General features: G+C 42.0%; 5 protein-coding genes across 10 annotated transcripts; 2 read left to right on the top strand and 3 right to left on the bottom strand.

Annotated features, from left to right (window-relative positions):
* Positions 1 to 967: 967 nt before the first annotated feature.
* Positions 968 to 3,436, bottom strand: LOC6551912 (pickpocket protein 28). Of its 2 annotated transcripts, none has more exons than XM_001978811.3 (4): positions 2,869 to 3,436; positions 2,522 to 2,624; positions 1,880 to 2,454; positions 968 to 1,781 (listed from the first exon to the last, which is right to left on the bottom strand). In XM_001978811.3, the coding sequence occupies exons 1-4, from the start codon at positions 3,166 to 3,168 to the stop codon at positions 1,038 to 1,040; spliced, it is 1,722 nt and encodes a 573-aa protein (XP_001978847.2). In that variant the 5' UTR covers positions 3,169 to 3,436; the 3' UTR covers positions 968 to 1,037. The 2 variants fall into 2 exon arrangements, with proteins under 2 accessions (XP_001978847.2, XP_026837386.1); XM_026981585.1 differs by having other exon boundaries at positions 1,862 to 2,454.
* A 544-nt stretch (positions 3,437 to 3,980) lies between these two features.
* On the top strand, positions 3,981 to 4,899 carry LOC6552291. The gene is made up of 2 exons (XM_001978810.3): positions 3,981 to 4,485; positions 4,551 to 4,899. Exons 1-2 carry the CDS (start codon positions 4,083 to 4,085, stop codon positions 4,838 to 4,840), a joined length of 693 nt encoding a protein of 230 aa, XP_001978846.1. The 5' UTR covers positions 3,981 to 4,082; the 3' UTR covers positions 4,841 to 4,899.
* A 105-nt stretch (positions 4,900 to 5,004) lies between these two features.
* LOC6552290 (structure-specific endonuclease subunit SLX1 homolog) lies at positions 5,005 to 7,921 on the bottom strand. The gene is made up of 2 exons (XM_001978809.3): positions 7,851 to 7,921; positions 5,005 to 6,130 (listed from the first exon to the last, which is right to left on the bottom strand). Exons 1-2 carry the CDS (start codon positions 7,861 to 7,863, stop codon positions 5,259 to 5,261), a joined length of 885 nt encoding a protein of 294 aa, XP_001978845.2. The 5' UTR covers positions 7,864 to 7,921; the 3' UTR covers positions 5,005 to 5,258.
* Positions 6,393 to 7,931, bottom strand: LOC6552289 (mediator of RNA polymerase II transcription subunit 31). 4 transcript variants are annotated; one of them, XM_015154053.2, is made up of 4 exons: positions 7,851 to 7,931; positions 7,435 to 7,588; positions 7,204 to 7,293; positions 6,393 to 6,939 (listed from the first exon to the last, which is right to left on the bottom strand). In XM_015154053.2, exons 2-4 carry the CDS (start codon positions 7,460 to 7,462, stop codon positions 6,446 to 6,448), a joined length of 612 nt encoding a protein of 203 aa, XP_015009539.1. In that variant the 5' UTR covers positions 7,463 to 7,588; positions 7,851 to 7,931; the 3' UTR covers positions 6,393 to 6,445. The 4 variants fall into 4 exon arrangements, with proteins under 4 accessions (XP_015009539.1, XP_015009538.1, XP_026832376.1 ...); XM_015154052.2 differs by lacking the exon at positions 7,435 to 7,588 and having other exon boundaries at positions 7,851 to 7,928; XM_026976575.1 differs by having other exon boundaries at positions 7,441 to 7,896.
* A 419-nt stretch (positions 7,932 to 8,350) lies between these two features.
* On the top strand, positions 8,351 to 12,095 carry LOC6552288 (serine/arginine repetitive matrix protein 2). Of its 2 annotated transcripts, XM_001978807.3 has the most exons (6): positions 8,351 to 8,631; positions 9,740 to 10,063; positions 10,328 to 10,446; positions 10,523 to 11,071; positions 11,268 to 11,560; positions 11,689 to 12,095. In XM_001978807.3, the coding sequence occupies exons 2-6, from the start codon at positions 9,854 to 9,856 to the stop codon at positions 11,787 to 11,789; spliced, it is 1,272 nt and encodes a 423-aa protein (XP_001978843.1). In that variant the 5' UTR covers positions 8,351 to 8,631; positions 9,740 to 9,853; the 3' UTR covers positions 11,790 to 12,095. The 2 variants fall into 2 exon arrangements, with proteins under 2 accessions (XP_001978843.1, XP_026832344.1); XM_026976543.1 differs by having other exon boundaries at positions 11,268 to 11,732.
* Positions 12,096 to 19,252: the final 7,157 nt, after the last annotated feature.

The following is a 19,252-nucleotide window of genomic DNA, read 5'->3' on the forward strand; positions in this document are numbered from 1 at the left end:
ATACATGTACATCTCCAAATTTATTGGCAGATTTTCCCGAGTGCACCAGTTACCGGTTTTGTCGAAAATCAGCCGTATATAGCTTTTGAGCTCGTTTAGCAAATCGTATATAAGAACAATATCATTTATGAAAATGGTAAAAACCAAAGGGCCAAGAGAACTAACTTGAGAAAGTCCAGAAGTTGCTTCCCGGGGGTTACGGATCTCGACATGATAAGTTATATTTAAGTATAAGGAAAAAAGAATCCTAAAATCATTCCACGAAAGAAGGCAACTTTATCAATGCCGTGTTTTGAGGAATTACTCCAGTAATGTTGTCTTTAGTTTCATTCGATCATTATGTGTACTACGGAAGCTTATTAGAACATCGCACCTTGGAGTTACTAAAAGATAATTATAATTCGTTTCAAGACAAGCATTCGAAAGTATGGACCCCCATCTAATGTTCAAACACGGTAGGTTATTAAGAAACTCAATGTTGAAATAGTAAATTCCGCTAGATAAATTGAACTGTTAACAAACTAAACTAAACTTAAATTAAAACAAGTAACTTGATCAACACATTGAACGCATTCGTAATGTGGTTAAGCAAAATCGACTAGCAAATATAAATACAGATTCTCGGCTGAATCTACAAAACCAATATCCAAAATCGCCGTCTTTTGAAGAGATCAAATCAATCAGATCATGTCTGTCCTTACGGAAGACTAGGAATAGATTGGGATTGTTGATCCAAGTCAACCAAGTCGGAGTTATCTAGTAGTTGAACCAAATTTCAACCAATATTATGACATCGTTCTTGTCTGATCATCGTTCTTATGACTGATTTCGTTCTTTTTCTTATGTCAGCTACGTTTTATATTTGTATATTGTATATATAGAACCAATTTTTGCTAGATTTGTACACATTACATTAGTATAAATATGTAAACCTAAAATAATAAACTACCGGATTTTTCGATTGAAAATAACTAGTTCAAATAACAATTGTTCTGTACAATACTAATTATTTGCATTTAAAATTTAGTGGTAAGGGGTTATCCTTTAACCAGACGCTTCAGATTGGTAAAGAGCCGCAACGTGAAGTGGTAGATCATCTCCACCAGACTTAAGATAGAGAACCCCATAAACAAACCGAAAATGCCACCACAATTCGCCAGAAACTCGGTCATTCCGTAAAGCTCCGACCGTTTCGAAGTGATGAACTGACTCTGCTTGAAGTAAATGGACAAACGAGACATCTGGGAACCGGGATACTCCTTCAGGAACTCAGTGTCTCCGTCAGCCACTAGCATTTCTTCCAAATCGAAGTTGGCCTGGGAAATCTCCGTATTGTAGACGAGGGATGTGCATGCCGGCATGCAATTACAGGCGGATTCCACGCCCCGCGAATTCTCTCGGGCGGCGTTCAGCGCTCTTACCCTTTTGAATTCCCTGACTAACAACTCCCTTTCCGCCCTATCGTAGCAGGTAATCTTGTCCTCTCCGCATACGGGCATGTCCATGGTCCTTGGCATCGAGAACTTAACACATCCGCACTTGGTCAGCGTGAAGTTGGCCAAGCACTCCAGTTGGCAATTCGATTCGGTGTACACCTTAAAAAAGCGCAACGACCGTTCGTGGCTGAGGAAGCACTGCCTCCGAATGGGATGGTACTCTGCTATGCCCGACGACATGGTGATCATGTTGGGCTTCACTGCGATCAGCACCTCCTTGCCCATAGGAATGCGCACAAACTGTTTGGAAACCTGCGGAACGTCATCGGGGGCATGGAGCAGTACCTGTACATTGAGCAGGGCACATATTTAAGCAACTATTACATTTGTGTTCACCTTTAATTAATAAAATGCAACCTAGCTACGGTTTCATCTTTTCCCACCTTAAATCCCTGCACAGGTCCTCGGCAGGCGTAGTCCACCTCCTGCTTAAAGCTTTGAAGGACCAGGAAAATGCCAGATCGCGCCCCGGCACTCAAAACCCGCGCCGGAAAGGTCTCCACATTGCTGTCAAGCGCATAACCCGTTTCCAGAGTCCAGGGCGTGTGCTGCGAGCTAATATTTTCCATTTCCAGGCGTTCCCCGCTGTGTTGGTACTGATAGGTGTCGTCTCGGTATATCTCTGTGGCCCTCAGCCCATTAAAGGTGTAGCAGATGCCCTCCTCCGTAAGAGTCTTCCGAAAAAAGGTCTCGCACTCGCCGAAGCGACTTAGCCAGCGGCAATAAAAGAAATACCGATCAAACTGCGGCAGCATCCTCTGCAGAACATCGAAGTAGTCCAAGTCGTCGCCGGCTATCAAAGGAATGTCCTCCTCAATGATCTGGGTGTTGCATACGTGCAGCAGGGTGCGGAACTCCTCCATCTCAACGGCACTAACGTTTTCGGGCCTAAACACGCGCGAAGCTCGCATATCCTCGCTAAACTGGCTATAGAGATCAGCATAGGTGGTCTCCTTTCCTGTCAAGTAAAGATTACATTTTTATTTTCAAAGTCTTTACAACTGGAGTCTTCCTGAATAACAAACCTTTTTGCTTTAACACCCTTTTAGTCTCCGAGCAAACGGTGACCGCCGGGAACGGGATGTTCCAGACGGGGGTCGATTTTTCCGCGAAGCTAACGATCACAGGCTTTAAAAATTCACTTAATATTAGCACGTTGTAATGCAGAAAGCGCTGTAGTTTCTGTGTATTTAGAATTAAATATAATCTATGCAGAAATAAATTTGATTCTCTTTAATTTACTTTACGTTAAAACATGACCATTGAGGGGGATACTATATTGCAGCATGGTTAGTTTGAAGGATCTGTACTTTGAACTCTATTGTGCTAGAAAGCTTCTGCTGATGGTACGTAGGATTTACTAGGCACTCACCGTTTCGGTCCACTTGGTGTAGGCACTTTGAATCAGCGTGGAGCAGCCGTAGATCGAGATCAGGAACACGAACAGCCAAAAAATTCGCTCGCGGAATGGTCGCTCCCACTCGCCGAGATATTGGACTCCATGTATGGAGGTGTTCCTGCAGTATTCATGGTACGTGGTGATTAATCCCTCGCAGGCGACGGAACCCGCTTTCTCTTTCCTCCTGTTTGTCAGGTCGATGCTCTTGCTGCTGTCAAGTTCAAGATCCGATATGGTCATGGTGTCTTTTCCCTTCGTGGCGCGAACAAACATAGCTACAGATAATCACCGTGGACCGAAGACAAAAACAACGTAAAATAGAGAACGCAAAGAGTGAATTTTTCCCGTTTCTCGGCAGACCTGCCAGATTGATTGGATTTTGGAGTTAAATACTTAATCGAAGAGTACGTTTTTCAAATATAGAAAGAAGGAAAATGCAAAATAAAGTTCGGCTATGTGTCGGATATGTGCTATAGAATTAAAATTTGCAAAAAAAAAGAGTGAATGCTATAGTTGACTTTCCCGACTATCAAATACTCAGTTAGTGGAAGTGCGCACGAGAAATTTAAACATTTTCTGGAATATCGGTAGAAATTGGTGGGAAAAAAATAAAATGAAAAAAAAAACTTTTAAATTTTTAAAAAGTGTGGGCGATTTTTTCGAAGTCTTTGGACAGTACTATGTATATACCGTCCAAGAAATATATAATTTGGTGTATTTCTAGCGATAGACAGTCGCGTTTTGTTTACATTAACTCAAATCTGAAAATGTTTTGATCATTCATAACTAATTCTACAGCAACAGCACATACTATATACATAGTTATATTAGTTTCAATTTTTTTTATTTCCAATGTCCATGTTTACAATGTCCATTTTTGGCCGCCAAAAAATATATAGCTGAACATAGTATGTTATTTTTGGGCCAGTTTCTGTTCGCTTGAGTACTGAGCCTAGGTGAAAATGAAGAAATACCTTATGAAATTTGTTGTACGTGTCCAAAACTAAAACACCAAAGAATAATATAGCAAATGCAAATAAGTGGAAACGTGTATAAAATAAATAATAAGTTCGAGAAATGAGCCTTTCATCCCTATCCATTTGCCTCGATATGTTATCGATAACAAAGACATCGTACTCGAATTGTACTGTTTATTTAATTCATATAATAATATTATACTATTCAAAATGACGACGAGGTCTTGCGCGTACAAGGATTGCGAATATTACTATGTTGGCCACGAAAACGCGTTGACCAAAGGAAGAACCCTGTTTGCCTTTCCCAAGCAACCGGAAAGGGCGAGAATCTGGCACGAAAACGGTCAAGTGCATCCAAAGATTCCCCAAAGCCAGCTTTTTATGTGCTCCCTTCACTTTGACCGCAAGTTCATATCCTCCTCGAAGAACCGAACGCTTCTCGTGGGCGAGGCGGTGCCGTATCCGTATAAGGAAAACAGTCCCAAGCCGGAGGAGGAGCCACAACAAGTAGCTTCCACGTCGCATGAGAGCTACTACATAAATCTGAGCGACGATGAGCTTAGCATCAACAATGTGGACACAACCTCAATTTCCACAACTCTTCGGAAAGATCGTAAGTACTATACATACACTTCGGCTTGCGTCTTCAAATGCGTATTTATTTAACTTTATTTCTAGTTGACATAGTCCGTGATATTCCACCGGCTAAGCGCCCGAAGGAATCTATTGCCATTGCTCTAAAGAAAGCTGTGAAATCGGAATCAAATCCGATTGCAGAACGAGTTAGAGTAGAACCGGACCATATTGATACTTCTGAAGTGTCTGTATTTAACTTCAAGGGCCAAGAGTATGTACAAATGTCTATGGAGTATTATTTGCAGGAAAAGCGGAAAATGACTAAACTTTTACAAGACTACAGAAACGTTTTAAAAAGTATTAAGGCACAAGTGTCCCACCTGGACCTCTGACTTTATCAATGTAATACATTTTCTATCAATTTACTGAATGTATATGCAACAGGCACCTGACGAATCAAGAAACAAACCTAATAATTTATTTTAATATACTTTTTATAATTAATAATAGAGAATAAAAATCTGATAAATATAAATTAAATTTCTCTATTTCTAAAATGGTTATTTTTATTTTCCTCTAACTAGTAGTGACTTGATAAGTGGTCTAAACAATCTGTGAAAAAATATCGAAATTTTTAAAATGATACTCAGTATTGTAAATGGGGAATATTTGTTTAGAATTTAGTCAAAATGTTTACTTCTAAGAGAGCATTAAATCGGTGCTTCCCCAGATACTTTAACAAACGTTTTAGCTTATGCAATATATAGCATTCTGAATAAAACACATTTCGGTCTATAACTAATCGCAGACCTACGGGGTATCTTCAATGTTACTGTCCACATCAATATCTTCGATCAGATCCTCATCATAATCCCGCAGTTCCTTAGGCACGCCCAACAGAAGACGTTTACGCTGCAGAAGGGCTGCCCAGCTGAGGCGGTTCTCACAGAGCGGACACTGTCCTCCAACTGGGATGTAGTGACCTGGCTCGTCGCCCAGAAGGTAATTGGCCAGGCACATCATATGGCACGTTAGCCGACACATTTGATTTGTGCATCCTAGGCGGGATCTCTCCGGTTGCTCGATTTGCTGCATACAAAGGTGACACTCGGAAGCCCACGCCACAGGTGGAGGAACTTCTGCATCATCAGTTCTCTTACGTTGCGAGGCGCTAATGGAAACCTTCCCACTCACAATATCCATGTGGTTAGGAAGTGGCATGTTGAATGGTCTTTCGTAATCCGTTTCTAGCCAGCGAACGGAGAGTGGTAATCTATTCCAAGGGCCAACTCCCAGCATATGACTGAGGATCCTAAAGTTGTAGTCAAAGAACGTCTCCCTGGGCAGCTTTCGTTTTAATTCAGGGTACATTTTAAGCCTGGTGGAAAGCGAGGGCTGTTGCCAGGCCCATTCAAACTGTAGGGCCACTGTATTATTGGGAAATCCGTGCACGATCATTACCATCAGCCAGGGCCCTCTGCGGCTGGTTTTCCTGGCGCCGCCGAAGTCACAACCAAGATTGTGTTGGCGTATCCGCCGTTTCGGGTTCACGGTGAATCCCACGTAGCACTTTCCTCGGAAACGAGGATCCAGGCTCTGACTGCATAGCAAATAGACACCGTAGAAGTGGCCTTTCAGCGCAACGGTTTCCTCCTGCTGTTCAGAAGCCGTATCTTGTGGGTCTGTGAATTCACCAACATATGGATTAATGCAATTTGTTTCAAGTCTGCAACCAAAACCAACAACAAAAGGAGGCGACACTTTAACCGATCCAATACAATGATGTTTTCAAGATTTTCTAAAAAACAAAGTAAAACTAAATTATTTTAGAATTTTAGTTCTGCTTAAATAGGTACAAATTAAAACTTTTATATTTATGCAATGCAGGGGTACAACTGCTGCTGTTTCTCATCCGGAATGAAGACAGTAAATGGAATGCAATGGTTCTTGTTCCAGGTTCTTAGACTATTTTATTGGTAAACTTTTAGTTGCCAGCGCTAGTTTAACTCTATTTTTATGTTGGTCCCCGTTGCCAGGCCATTGATTTGCTGCTGCTGGGGATTTCCCGGCTGTGCCTGAACAGGCTGTAGTGCAGAAGACGTCTGTTGCCCATCCGTCGTGGAAGCTGTCCCGTTCACGTTGGGTGTAGGTGCTGCTGATTCGCCTCCCGGGGATGCCTCCACGCCGTTCGTCTGCTGCTGTTGCTGCTGCAGCTGCTGTTGTTGCTGCTGGGCGGCCGTCACGTTTTCGATAAGTTTGATGCGCTTGCGAGTGTAGTGCTGCCACTGCAGAATGGCCTGGTCGTCTATGAACTTGCAACACTGCGAATTGACGATCTCCCGGCGGAAGTGCTCGTACTGCAGCAGATCGAGGAAGTAGAGGCACATTGGGTACATGAGGTATTTCGCATAGTCCGGCTCCTTCCAGTACTGCAGATACTTAAGGTAGTTGATGAACGACTGGTCTTTGAAAAATCCACGCTGTGCAAGGACTGCCAGAAGGGGTATCAATTGTTTTTATCGATTAGTTGTCCGAATTTGAATATAAATTTTATATTGTTAAAAAACTGGTTTATACTAAACTATATGCATATTGTAGAAAAACTGGTGTACTCCAAATTATAAAACTATGATCAAAAATTCGATTTCAAAAAGGAAATTGACATGGCCAAGATTTGTTCTTGGAGGTTCTAGATGATACTTTTGCAGGCGATGGTGAATTAGTGATATGCCGATCGAACTAATATTATTCTTACAGTTCAGATAGTTGGGATTGGACAGGCACTGCACAAACTCCAGCTCGATTTGCCAGCGTCGCTTCTGCAGCTCCTCTGACTCGATAGCAGCTACGGAATAGATTGGGAAAGCATTAGTCCCGGTGGAATCAGCACCACTTTCGGTAGATCTCTGAGGATTCGGCATGCCAAGTGGTGTCAGTAGGTGTTAGGTTACAATGCGAAAGTGAGTGTGGATTGGCGTGTACTTACTCTTACCCTTTCCGTACATTTTGGCCATTTTGAACTGAGCTTTGGTTTTGGAAAGGGTCTCGTTGGGTCGATACTTGCGTCTATTCAGTTTCGGTGTCGGGTTGGGTTCTTGGTTTCTTTCAGTGTGCTATGTGGATGTTCTGAGCTGTGTGTTCTGGTGCACCATCAAATTGGAAACGAAAGGTCGCGGTAAACAAAACACACAAGTAAAGTAAAAATAATATGCGCTGCTAATGAAATAAATTGTATGGCGCGGCAGGGACTGCACAGAGAAAACGCAAGTTCTGGGTTAAAAGAAAACTCGGAAAAACAGACGGCCAGTTTTCTGGGCGCAGGCGTTGGGTTGTCGCTCCCTTTGTGTTGGTGATTTCTTGTGGGAAGGCAGTTAAATACAGTTTTTAATATTGTCTACAAACCGTAGGAGTTCATTTGGATTGTTGATGACCGGCGACAACCCTACTTCTGCGACCGCTAGGGCTGCAGGCTCAACAGATTGCGAATTTTCTTCGAAAAATACTGATTTTCAGTATATTCTATTTGGTGTGTGCTAAGGGTATTCTCAAAAATTTTCCAGTTGTTGAAGATTAGAATTCTTTAAAAGTGGCAACCAATAATATTTTACTCATTAAAAAGAAAATCTCTAGTACCAGACTAAGTTAAGCAAATCTGAGTACTAACGAATTTCAACGACTACTTTATGGTGCGGAACTTAGTACCTCCATACCGAGCGAATGGTAATGTCTTTTTCTTATATATGAATTACATGAATTAAAAAAATTGTTCAATTCAGACGAAATATTTGATAATTTTTAATTGTAATTTATTATTAGTATTAGTGATGCAGATCTGTGGAAACTGCCTATTTGATCCGTAAGCGGAAAAAATGAATTATTTTACTACCCCTAATCCGATGCGCATTCGGTATTTTTAGAAACCTACGGCAACGCAGTGGAGAACAATCACTCAATGCCTGATTTCTTTGTCAGCGAGGAAAAAATTTAATTTCGTTTTGAAATACATATCTAATCGGAACCAACCACTGAAAAAAGGATAGTTAAGGGTGAACCAGCTTAATAAAGGAGCCAATAACGAGTGAAACCAATTTCCGTCGGGGGAAAAAACTTAAATATTTCCCGCACCTATTTTTAGGCCAAGCGAAGGTACAAGCGAAGCAGCGACGCAAAAGTCGTCAGAAATGTAAGTATTAACACAATTTTCGTTGTTTACGTAATTTAAGTGCACATGAAACATTATATATGCAACTACGGCCCAGTTTTTGACGATTTAATAATCACGAAAATTTCATGCTGGCAAAGAAACTATTATTAGATTACAGTGTGCTCTGCTTGAATACAACCCTAAAATGTATATACACAGATGTATAGATGTACACACATATATACTTGTGTATCAATACAGCACATCTGCCGTACAAATAGAACCAAAGGTGGTTTCTTGATAGGCTGCTGTACTGTTTCACAGTAATTAGGAATATAAGTCATTCACATTAATCGACATTTCACTTAATCGTTTGGTTTGCCTAACTAATTTGTTTCCCTAAATTCAGGATAAATCGCACTGAACTTGTTTTTTATTTTATATAGACAATTACCCAAAACTTTATTTGCCTTCTAATTATACTCGAAAGTAATAAGTGTTCTACATGTGTACCGTTGAAAGGTATGCAACAGGTAGAATAAAGCGTAAATATCCTTTATCAGGACCACCGGCCAGTTGACCTGCCTCGACCGTCGAGATTTTTGGAACTGAAACTGTTATAAAACACCCACAGTCGCCTTTAACACTGAAGACTTTCTGACGTTAATACATATGCTTACATTAGCCGTCAGTTTCTACAAAATGTTGTTCGAATATGAGGGTTTTCCTTCCCTTCATCTTACACTATTGGCTGATTACTGGGTATCTTATAGTCGCGACAGTCGACTAAAGCCATCTCTTTTTTACACATCTAACCATTAGTCCTTGTATGCACGTGAAATGGATCAATGTTCTAAAATGATAAATTTTTAAATATTCAGTATTCAGTGTTAGTGCCTTGTTAGTGCTGTAACTATGACCACAGCTGTATTTAGGGGGTGCTAGAAGGATAGGGCCAACGGCTGGATTTTCCTCATACGCCTGCAAGCTGATGTGAACAGCTGCAGATTTATTGATGGATTTTAAACAACTGCTTGAGCTTAGCGTTTATTGGTGCCAGCTGGCACTACCTGTCCGTAGGGCAGCATTTCGTCCTTGTGTACCTGACTGCCTACAAAACTCATTGCATTTTTCCTTACAATTGCAGTTGCAACCCGGACTTCAGTGCAAAAACACCCACTCGACCGTCCAAGAGTAAAGCAGAACAAAGCAAAAGCAGAAATTTTAAGGATCAATTTATAAAAGCAAAGTTGGAGCAATCATGAACACTGGAATTTCCTTAAACGAGCGTTTCACGCAAATGCAGTCAAAGTTGCCGCCACAGGGACGCGGTCGCAGCCGCTCCAGGAGCAGGAGCCGGCGCATCGTAGGCAGCGGTGCCGGGAGTCCAGGAGTCTCCGCGGCCAACTCTCGGCTGTTGCAGGAATTCAAGCGGCGCCACACCGTTCAGACGGCCCTTAAACTGAAGCGCGTACGTGTTTTCAAAAACTGAATATTGCAATCAGACAGCGGAAACCGACCTGATCCGTTGGACAGGTTTATGTCTGGCAGCAGTGGCTTGGATTACCCGGAAGAGAGGAGTCGGACTATGCTGTCGAGAAAAGTGCGCCTTCTGCGTGGTACCCAAAAGCCCTACAGATTCTCAGACTCTTTCTCTATCCCTTGATCTTGAACTCCAACACTGAAGCAGCGTACTGACACCAAAACTTCCACACAACCTTATGCCTCCTTACAGAGAAGCTTACGGACCACCGGCGTCAGCGGACGCGGAGCACGCGTCGTCGGCGTCAAGTCGCTGCGACTGGCGCCCAATGGGAAACCCATACGGTCCAACAACGTGACCCGGGTAGCAACGTAAGCATCTCGCCTATACTAGCGCTCAACTATCAATCCACTGCAACATCTCTGTACTTCTTCGTTAATCGCTCAGGATGCGTGCCGATCTAGTGGCCAGCGGCAACGCCGCTCGCGGTCGCCGCAGCGGCAGCAGCATTCGCATTGTCCCCGCCACCAACGGAGGTGGACTTCGGCAGCGGCTAGGACAGCGCCGCCCTTCTGTGGGCGGTGCCGCCGAGCGCGTTGAGCGTCGTCAGCGACAGCAGCAGCAAACCACACGAGGAGGAGGTCTCGTAGGACGTTCCCGCTCTCGATCCCGTTCGCGTCACCCGCAACCAGAGCGCGTGGACAGAGCACGTTCCCAAAGCCGTGGACGCAGCATTGGGCGTTCCCAGAGCCGCAATCGCGATCGCTCCGCCCAGGGCCGTGTTCCAGTAAAACAGCGGCTTTCAGTCAAGCATCGCCTTGGAGTGCGAACCGGCCAGGGAAACAACCAAGCCAAGAACCCACGACAGCGCCGGACACCAAGCCAACTTCGAGGTGTTGCAGGCGGACGGGTTGAGAAGCGTCGTAGTTCTCAGATTTCCCAAATGAAGGGAGTTTCCTCCTCACTTGCCAGCCGTCAAGGACGACCACGTCGAAGGTATGTTTAGTGTGCTATTATATGGGAAATGTGCGCCTTATAATATGTAAAAATTTAACTGAACAATGCTTAAAACCCAACGGCATAATTTTTTTGTTCCTAGTAAATATAATAATTTTTTTGCATAGATAAAGTGCATAAATTAGTATAAAAAAATTATAATTTGAAAAATACTCATTATATATTATTATTACAGATCTGCAGTTAGAAACGCTGCTTCTAGTGGTGGGGCAGGTAAAAATTCTGCTTCTGCTCGTCGCTCACGTTCGCGCAATCGTGCTGCCGTCGTCGCTGCTGCTGCCATCACCGCTACTGCTCAGGGCCGGGCTAATTCCCGTCAGCGACGTGGACGCAGTGCAGGCGCTGCCAAGGGCAACAACAGAAATGGTAAAAACGACAAAAACGCCAAGGTCAAGGCGACAAATGGTGGCAAAAAGGGCCCCCAGCAACAGGCTCGCCGGGGACGCAGTCGTAGTCGTAAGCCTACAGGTAAAAGCGAGACAAGTGGCCAGGAGACAAACCGGACTGGATCTGGGATTGGGCACTTGAAACTCAAAATTTGCATGTTTTCGTCCCTACTTCCTACTCCTGATTATAATAATGTCTCTCTTTAATAGGCAAATCACAGCGCCCCGAGGTGAAACGCGAGGATCTAGACATGGAGCTGGATCAGTACATGTCTACCACAAAGTCAGAGATGGACTACTTGCTGAAGTAAACACAAGTAGATTGGACCACAAACTACTCAATTAAGAACAATTGAATGAAGAGAATAAAATAAATCCACCACCGGCTATAGGCAGATATGTTTCTCTCGTTGCACTAAGTTACCGCCTAGTTCTCAAATATTTTTAAGTTTTAAAACATGTTAAAAGCGTGCACACATCGCGCTTGAACAGCTGTTCTCGAGTGTATATAGCAAGTTCTAAAATTATAAGTAAATATGGTCAAGAATTGTAGTTTATGAATGATATTGTTAATCGCATTTCCGAAATACAAACTATTCAATGCTCAACTCAAAGAATTACTTTTTTTAAAGGTGTTGGTTGATATATGCACGTAGTGACGAAACACCATGAGCGTGGGCTCAGGTGAATCTGAAATACGCTGTGATGGTACGGATAGCGAACATCATCACCAATTTAGACGGTGACCCATCCAGTAAAATTAAAATATTTAAAACAATGAAATGCCTTCAATAATAACTTCCTGTTTCCAATTCGTTTAATTTAGTCACTGTTACAGATGTTTTAGATTTAATCATTTTGCACAGCATTGCAAACAAATAGATCAAAAATGATTGAAGTGTTCCTTGGTTTTACATGTCTCAACTTCTCGTCTTTGACCAGCAAGACAGCGTGCATTTGCAATATAGAAAATTTGTCTCGTATTGATATAAATGCTCTTTGACTATCAATTTTGGGAAAAACCGAAACAGTTGATTCATTTACAGCTTACAGCCATACAGCCACACAGCTTTCCCTCTTCCACCTTGGCAAAAAATAAATAATTGAAAGTCCCACATACTAAATAATACACAAACCACAGCAGAACCTATATACTCCTACAAACACTTTTTTAAACACACCAAACACCATAAAAAATGTTTTAAAAGAAAATTAATAGCAAACAAAAACACGACTTAACGAGGTAAGAACTGGAGCACTCCAACATACAAAAGTTTTAGTATCGTCTTTTGTGACAAAGTGTGATTTTTTATTCAAATAACAAAATACAGCGTGTAAAATTTGTTCTTTGCCATTTGTTTGGATACGCTCTTACAAATTTAATCACTTAAAATGGTTCTGGTTCTGAATTGGGGACAGGTGCTATTTTTGTTGCTTAATAACTTAAAACATGCATTTTACGAAAACTTTTACTTTTAGTAAGGAAATAACAAGGGCTACACAGCTTTCAATTGAAGAACAAGATATAATGATATAGTCGAGTTACCCGTTACTATCAGTTAGTAGAAGCGCAAACGAGAAATTTTAACATTTTCTGGAATATCGGTAGAAATTGGGGAAAAAATAATAAAATGAAAACCCAAAACTTTTTTTAAAATGGTGGGCGTGGGAGTTTTGTGCGGTTTGTGGGCGTTAGATATATAAAAAAAGATATATAAAAAAGTGAAAAAAATCACATTTTTCAAAAGTGCGTTGAAGTGGGCTAGGCAATGCGACTCGGCTAGTAATTCTGATCAAGAATATAAATATATACCGTATAGGGTTTATATAGCACTTATTTTGCTTACTAAAATTGATCTTTTTCCATTCCTCGACCAAAAATTTATATTTGTTGGCAAAACTGCAATCTGGCTGAGGGCTCTTGGCAGTAAATAAGGTTTATGCTTTTTTTTCAACAAACATTCTCAGAATTTTGTAGATATCTAGAATTTGTTTAATTTTGTCGGGTGGATACTAACAGATTAAAATTTAATCGTATTTGAGGTGCGCTAATGTTTTCATTCACTGCAAAGAATTTAATTCTGAGTTTTTCACGGTAGATGGGCGCACGGATTTGGGTCTTTTACCATGAATGTTACCAAGTTCTCTAATATCCGCTTACTCCGACACATTTGTCTGCAATTTTACGTATTTGAGCTCTATTTCTCTTAAATAAATAAAAGACAATAAGAGCATAAACTAAAACTGTTAATTAATTAATTGGCGTCAGCAGCGTTGTTCAAACGAACACGAATTGATCTGTCCTACTTAAATACTTCGTTTGCAAAAGTTAACCTTATCTACTAAAAGTGATAGTACATGAAAACCTTACGGAAGTTTTTCCCTTCTTTTTGCCTATGTCATTCTCAGGATCATCAAATTGACATAAAAAAAAAAAACGAAAGTCGAGCCCCGACTATCAGATACCCGTCACTCAGCTAGTGGGAGTGAGAACAAAAAATAATGAATAATAAAAAGAAAAAGAAAAAAAGGCGAAAAAATTATAAAATTTTTAAAAAATTTTCAAAAGTGTGTGCGGCTTCTAGGCGTTGTAGTCCCGTAGCAATTGGTAAACCCCTCTCCGAACCTATCTCAATCGTATTTAAAACGTCCGCAAGCCATTTAGCAGGTAAATACATCTCGCTGGATGCGATAAGTGGCCAGTGGCAATCAAGGGCAACAGCGCAAAGCCAAGCCAATCCGTCGCTCATCACCACCCAAAAACTCCCAACCAACCACTCGAATCGCAAGTAATCTGCTAATTAACATAAAGTGGTCTTTTATGTTGCCTGCCCATTAAGGTACAGAACTGCTTTCCTCCTGGGATCCGCGTCATTAGCGCCTTGCCGTTTGTCAGCTGTCTGAAATCATTTTACATTTTATAACAAATTAAAGGAGTTTGCTACGCCGAAATAAATGTATGTATCATCACAAAAGGGAAACTATTTACGAGCAAACTAAATTGAGGGTCTCAACCTTTGGGGTTTCAAGAGTTGAGCTATTTTTTTATATTTAACACGTTTCCATTTAAATACACGTTTAAACTGTCTCATCGTACATCCTTCCTAACAACCAATTTTCATCGATGGACCTCGAATCATCAAACCAAACCTGCATGATCGTACCACAATTCTTCTTGGTGGAATAAAAGACTAGAATCACTAAAAAACTGAACTGGATGACCTACAACAGAGAGATGTCAACAAACAACTTGGTCTATTCCAAATAATTAATGCCCACTTCCTTAATTTTTCTACAATGGTGGTCCACCACTCTGAGTGGTCTGTTCATAATGTTGATATCTGTAGTTTCCAATTGGGATTTTTAAATCATGGTTTTTTTATAGTTCCTGAAAGAGTTCGCAGTGGCCCCGCTTTTTGTTTACAGCAAATTCTGCATACACCCAGTCCTCCTTTATGATTCTGTGTATTTCAGCTGTGACATCTTTTATGCTCCAACTCACCACGGTGAAAGTTCCTTGTGACGGACATTTTTGGTGGCCAGGTTCACGAGATCATCTTTCCGAATGAAGGAGTAACTACATATGAATATGCCCGTATGCAAAAAGATCAAACTTTCAGACATTTGTAGAATATTTTAAAAGTCCTTTCATGTAAAAAAAAAAATGCAAACAGATATTCGAGAAAATGAGGAGATTTCTCGTTCGCACTTCCACTAGCTGAGTAACGGGTATCTGATTGTCGGGAAACTCGACTCTATCTATTCTAAATTACAACAAAAAATGAGCTATTGCGCGTACAAAAAACAATTACAGTAGAATCCAGTTATAGCGACTTTCAAGGGACCGACGATTTTAAGTCGTTATACCCGGAAGACGCACTATCAGAAAGGTGGAAAAAACAAATTTTTTTGTTTATTTTATAATTGCCATATTCGTATGTTTTACCAAAAAAAAAAATGTATCTCTTAGTCAAACAAAAAAAAATTTTTTAATCAAAAAATGTAATAAACTTAATTTAATAACATGTGTTTTCCATAGGCTCACCGGCTTCCAAGCGCCGAATAATTCGAATTTTTTCTTCGAAGGAGAAGCACTTTCGTTTTTTTTTTTTTAATGTTTATTATTATAAAGCGACGAATCCGTACATGCAGTACTAGTACCATAACATTGCAATTAAACATATAAATAATATAACCAAACTTCTCACTTATCGTGGGAGGACTAACAACAGAGTCTCAAACATCGAGGGGGTCTTTAAAGCTGTCCAATTGTTTTGGCAAAGCCCTTTCTTTTAAGCCTTCTTAGAGGTCTGGCAGGGAGTAGGCGTCTTGCTAGCATGCTGTGGTGTCTTTTAAGCCTATCACTGTATCTGCTTGTGTGCCTTGAGATCTGCTCTTCCACTGTATGCAGATTCAGGTCCCGATGAAGGGTTGAGCTGCGTACATAGTATGGGCAGTTGGTGATGGCACGCATTGCACGATTTTGCAAGACCTCAATGCGTTTATAGTTAGATTTTGCAGCAATACCCCAGATCTTCACTCCATTTAGCCAGATCGGGGCTATACAGTGGGCGTATACTGCCCTTTTGGCTCTAAGTGTCATGGTGCTTCTTCTGTTGATCAACCATCGCAGTTGTTGCATTCTCTGACCGCATCTCCGTGCCGCAGCTTTTAAGTGTGGGCCAAAGGTCAACCGTTTGTCAAGGGTGATCCCGAGGTATTTAGCCTGCAGAGGTTGTTCTAGGGTTTCGCCATCAAATTGTATGGGTGGTGTGCGCCTAATGAGAGTCTTCAAGGTGAAACAAGGATTGATGGTCTTATGTGGATTCACCTTTAAGTTCCATCTTTTGCACCATGCAGCCAAAGTATTGAGATACTTTTGGAGGCCACGTGCTGCCTCAGTGCAAGAACTGGAGCTGTATAACAATGCGATATCGTCAGCGTAAGTGGCGAGTAGGGCCTTCCTGGGAGCTTCCATATGGTGCATATTTCGGCAAGGCAAATCCGCGGTAAATATTGAGTAGAGCAGCGGGCCGAGGACGCTGCCTTGCGGAACTCCAGCTCTCATGTAGCAAGGGGTTGAGTAGGTGCTTCTGACCCTGACCATGAACTTCCTATCTTCCAGGTAAGATTTCAGGACTCCATAGTATGGTGCTGGAAGCAGCTTTTTTATTTTGCAGAGTAGGCCGATATGCCAGACTCTGTCAAATGCTTGCTGCATGTCAATAAATACAGCATTGCAGTATTCCAAGTCGTCAAACGCCTGAATAATGTGCTTAACCAGTCTGTGAACCTGCTCCACAGTGCTGTGTCCCTGTCGAAATCCAAACTGGTGATCTGGGAGGATACGGCGCTCCTTAATAAAGTCACCTAGTCTGTTGGCAATCAGCCTTTCCCATATCTTGGATAGCGAAGACAGCAGACTTATGGGCCGATACGATTCCGGATCCTCTTCAGGTTTCCCAGGCTTATGTATCATGAGAATTGCTGCCATTTTCCACTGCTTTGGGAAGGACTGCACCCTAAATATAGCATTAAATATTTTCGCCATGTATAGGATGGCTCGGAGAGGTAGCGCTTTTAACGTGGCATTACAGACATTGTCGATTCCAGGAGTCTTCTTTATTGGCATTGATTTTCCTCAACCCTGATTGGTTTAATTGGTAGCGACATTTGTAGGGGTATCTCTAGGCTGTCAAGCGTCTCTCGATTCTGCTCCATTGTAGAGAATTGGTAATGGGTGAACCTAGTCTCCAAATGATTTGCAAAGGAATTGGCCTGTTCCTCCTCGTTTTTAGCAAGTTCACCTCCCGGGCATCTAATGGGTACCTGTCTGAACGGTTGTCTTTTGAGGGATTTGGTGGACTTCCAGAGTGAATACCCAGCATCCACCGTATAGTTCATAGAAGCCAGCTTCTGCTCAAAAAAGATACTTCGAAGGTCTCTTACTACATTTCGTAGTTGTTTTGCAGCACGGTTCCATAAGATGCGGTCCCAGGGATCTTGAGATCGGATTGCTCGCCTTCTGAGACTCCTTTTCTGTGTCAGGAGCTCTCTAGCCTCTCTTGTTAGGGATATTCCATAGGGGGTGCCTGTCCGAGGAACAGAAGGCGTAGATGCAGTCGCAGCCCTGTGAATACTTTGTGTAAGGTGATCAACCGCCATTTCAATTTCTTCACCAGAATTTAGCGTGATATTCAACGGAATCATGCTCTCCAGTTGTTGACTAAAAGCGAGCGGGTCAGTGTGCTTGGTGACTAATCGTGGACTTGGATTCACATGGGTACTATCTGACACGATGCTGATGATCAAAGGCAAGTGATCGGAGTCCAGATCCCAACTTTGTGTTATACTTGTTAGGGAATCTGGTATACCATGATGCACCGCAAAGTCAATGCAGGAAGGCGTATGACTGGGTACATAAGGATACCTGGTTGGCGAACCAGTTGCAAGTATCTTAGCTCCAGTGATAGAGATGGCTTCCGCTAGCTCACGCCCACGGGGTGAATTGTAGGTGTCGCCCCAAAGCCAATGTCGGGCGTTCCAGTCGCCACCAATCATATACCTTTGGCCGCAAGAGCGTATTGTGTCAGTAAATTGTCTTTCGTCGATACTAACACTGGGAGGACAGTAAATGGCGCCGAACTGCACGTCACCCAGTCCTGTAGCTACTTTTACTGTTGACATTTGTATGCTGCGTGTCTCTATGACCCTTTGCGGAAAATGGCGAAGTTGTCCTAACGAACACGGCTGCTCCACCAACGCTATTATTATTTTGCGATGGCCTAAATGCTGGATAGAAAGCATAACCATATATCTTTACAGTATCCCCTTTTAATTCTAAGTTCCGTCAAAAGAAGAATGTCCACGCTATTATTGTGCGCGTAAAGCTCAATTTCTTTAGCTTTTCTTGAAATGCCGTTAGCATTCCAAATAAGAATCTTTAGTGGATTCATTGTGGGTGTGAAGCGTTGTTAGAAAGCTGGTAGGTATGTTCATTCCCAGCTCCTTGCTTTAACATGATGGTTATTTCAAATACCATTCTTTCAAGTTTTTCAAGTCGTTGATTGGTTTGATTTCTATGATGTTGCTGATCTTGTTGCTGCTGTTGCAACCACATAAGAAACTGATGTTGTTGTTGTTGTTGTTGTTGCATTTCCTGCTGCCATTCTTGGAACAGTTGTTGTTGCTGTTGTAACAATGCTTGGACGTCAAGTGAATTATTTTGCTGAATGTTCAGTCGTTGTTGCTGCGATAGCTGTTGCGTTTGTAAGTTATATAAACGTCGCTGAGCTGGTCCATCCTTGGAGGGAGTTGTATTAGAGTATTCTTTTGCTACTGTGGCATAGGATATTTTTGTATTTACCCCAGGGCCTATAGATGGTTGATGCTGTACCATATTTTGGTGTTGTTGTGTTGGTTGCTGATGTTCAGTTGACTGGTTGGTACTCTTACGGCGATTAATCTGCACGGAAGGAAACTGTTGCTGATCTCTATGGTTGAACCCATGATTCTTCCTATTTAAGTGATTCGCCTTCTTCGCAGGCCCCATAGATCTGCGGAGAAGCTCCTGGTACTTATGGCAACCTTTATAACTAGCCATGTGATCGTGAGAACAGTGATAGCATGTGGGCAGAGCATCTACAGGGCGTGTGCATTGTGTGGTTTGGTGATTTTCACCACACCTGGCACAATTTGGATGTCTGCGGCAGTATTTAGCTGTATGGCCATACTCCTGGCAACGTCGACATTGTGCAATTTCACTGGACTTTCG

Source organism: Drosophila erecta, unplaced genomic scaffold, assembly GCF_003286155.1.
Source record: "Drosophila erecta strain 14021-0224.00,06,07 unplaced genomic scaffold, DereRS2 tig00000000-arrow-pilon, whole genome shotgun sequence".
NCBI classification, from domain to species: domain Eukaryota; kingdom Metazoa; phylum Arthropoda; class Insecta; order Diptera; family Drosophilidae; genus Drosophila; species Drosophila erecta.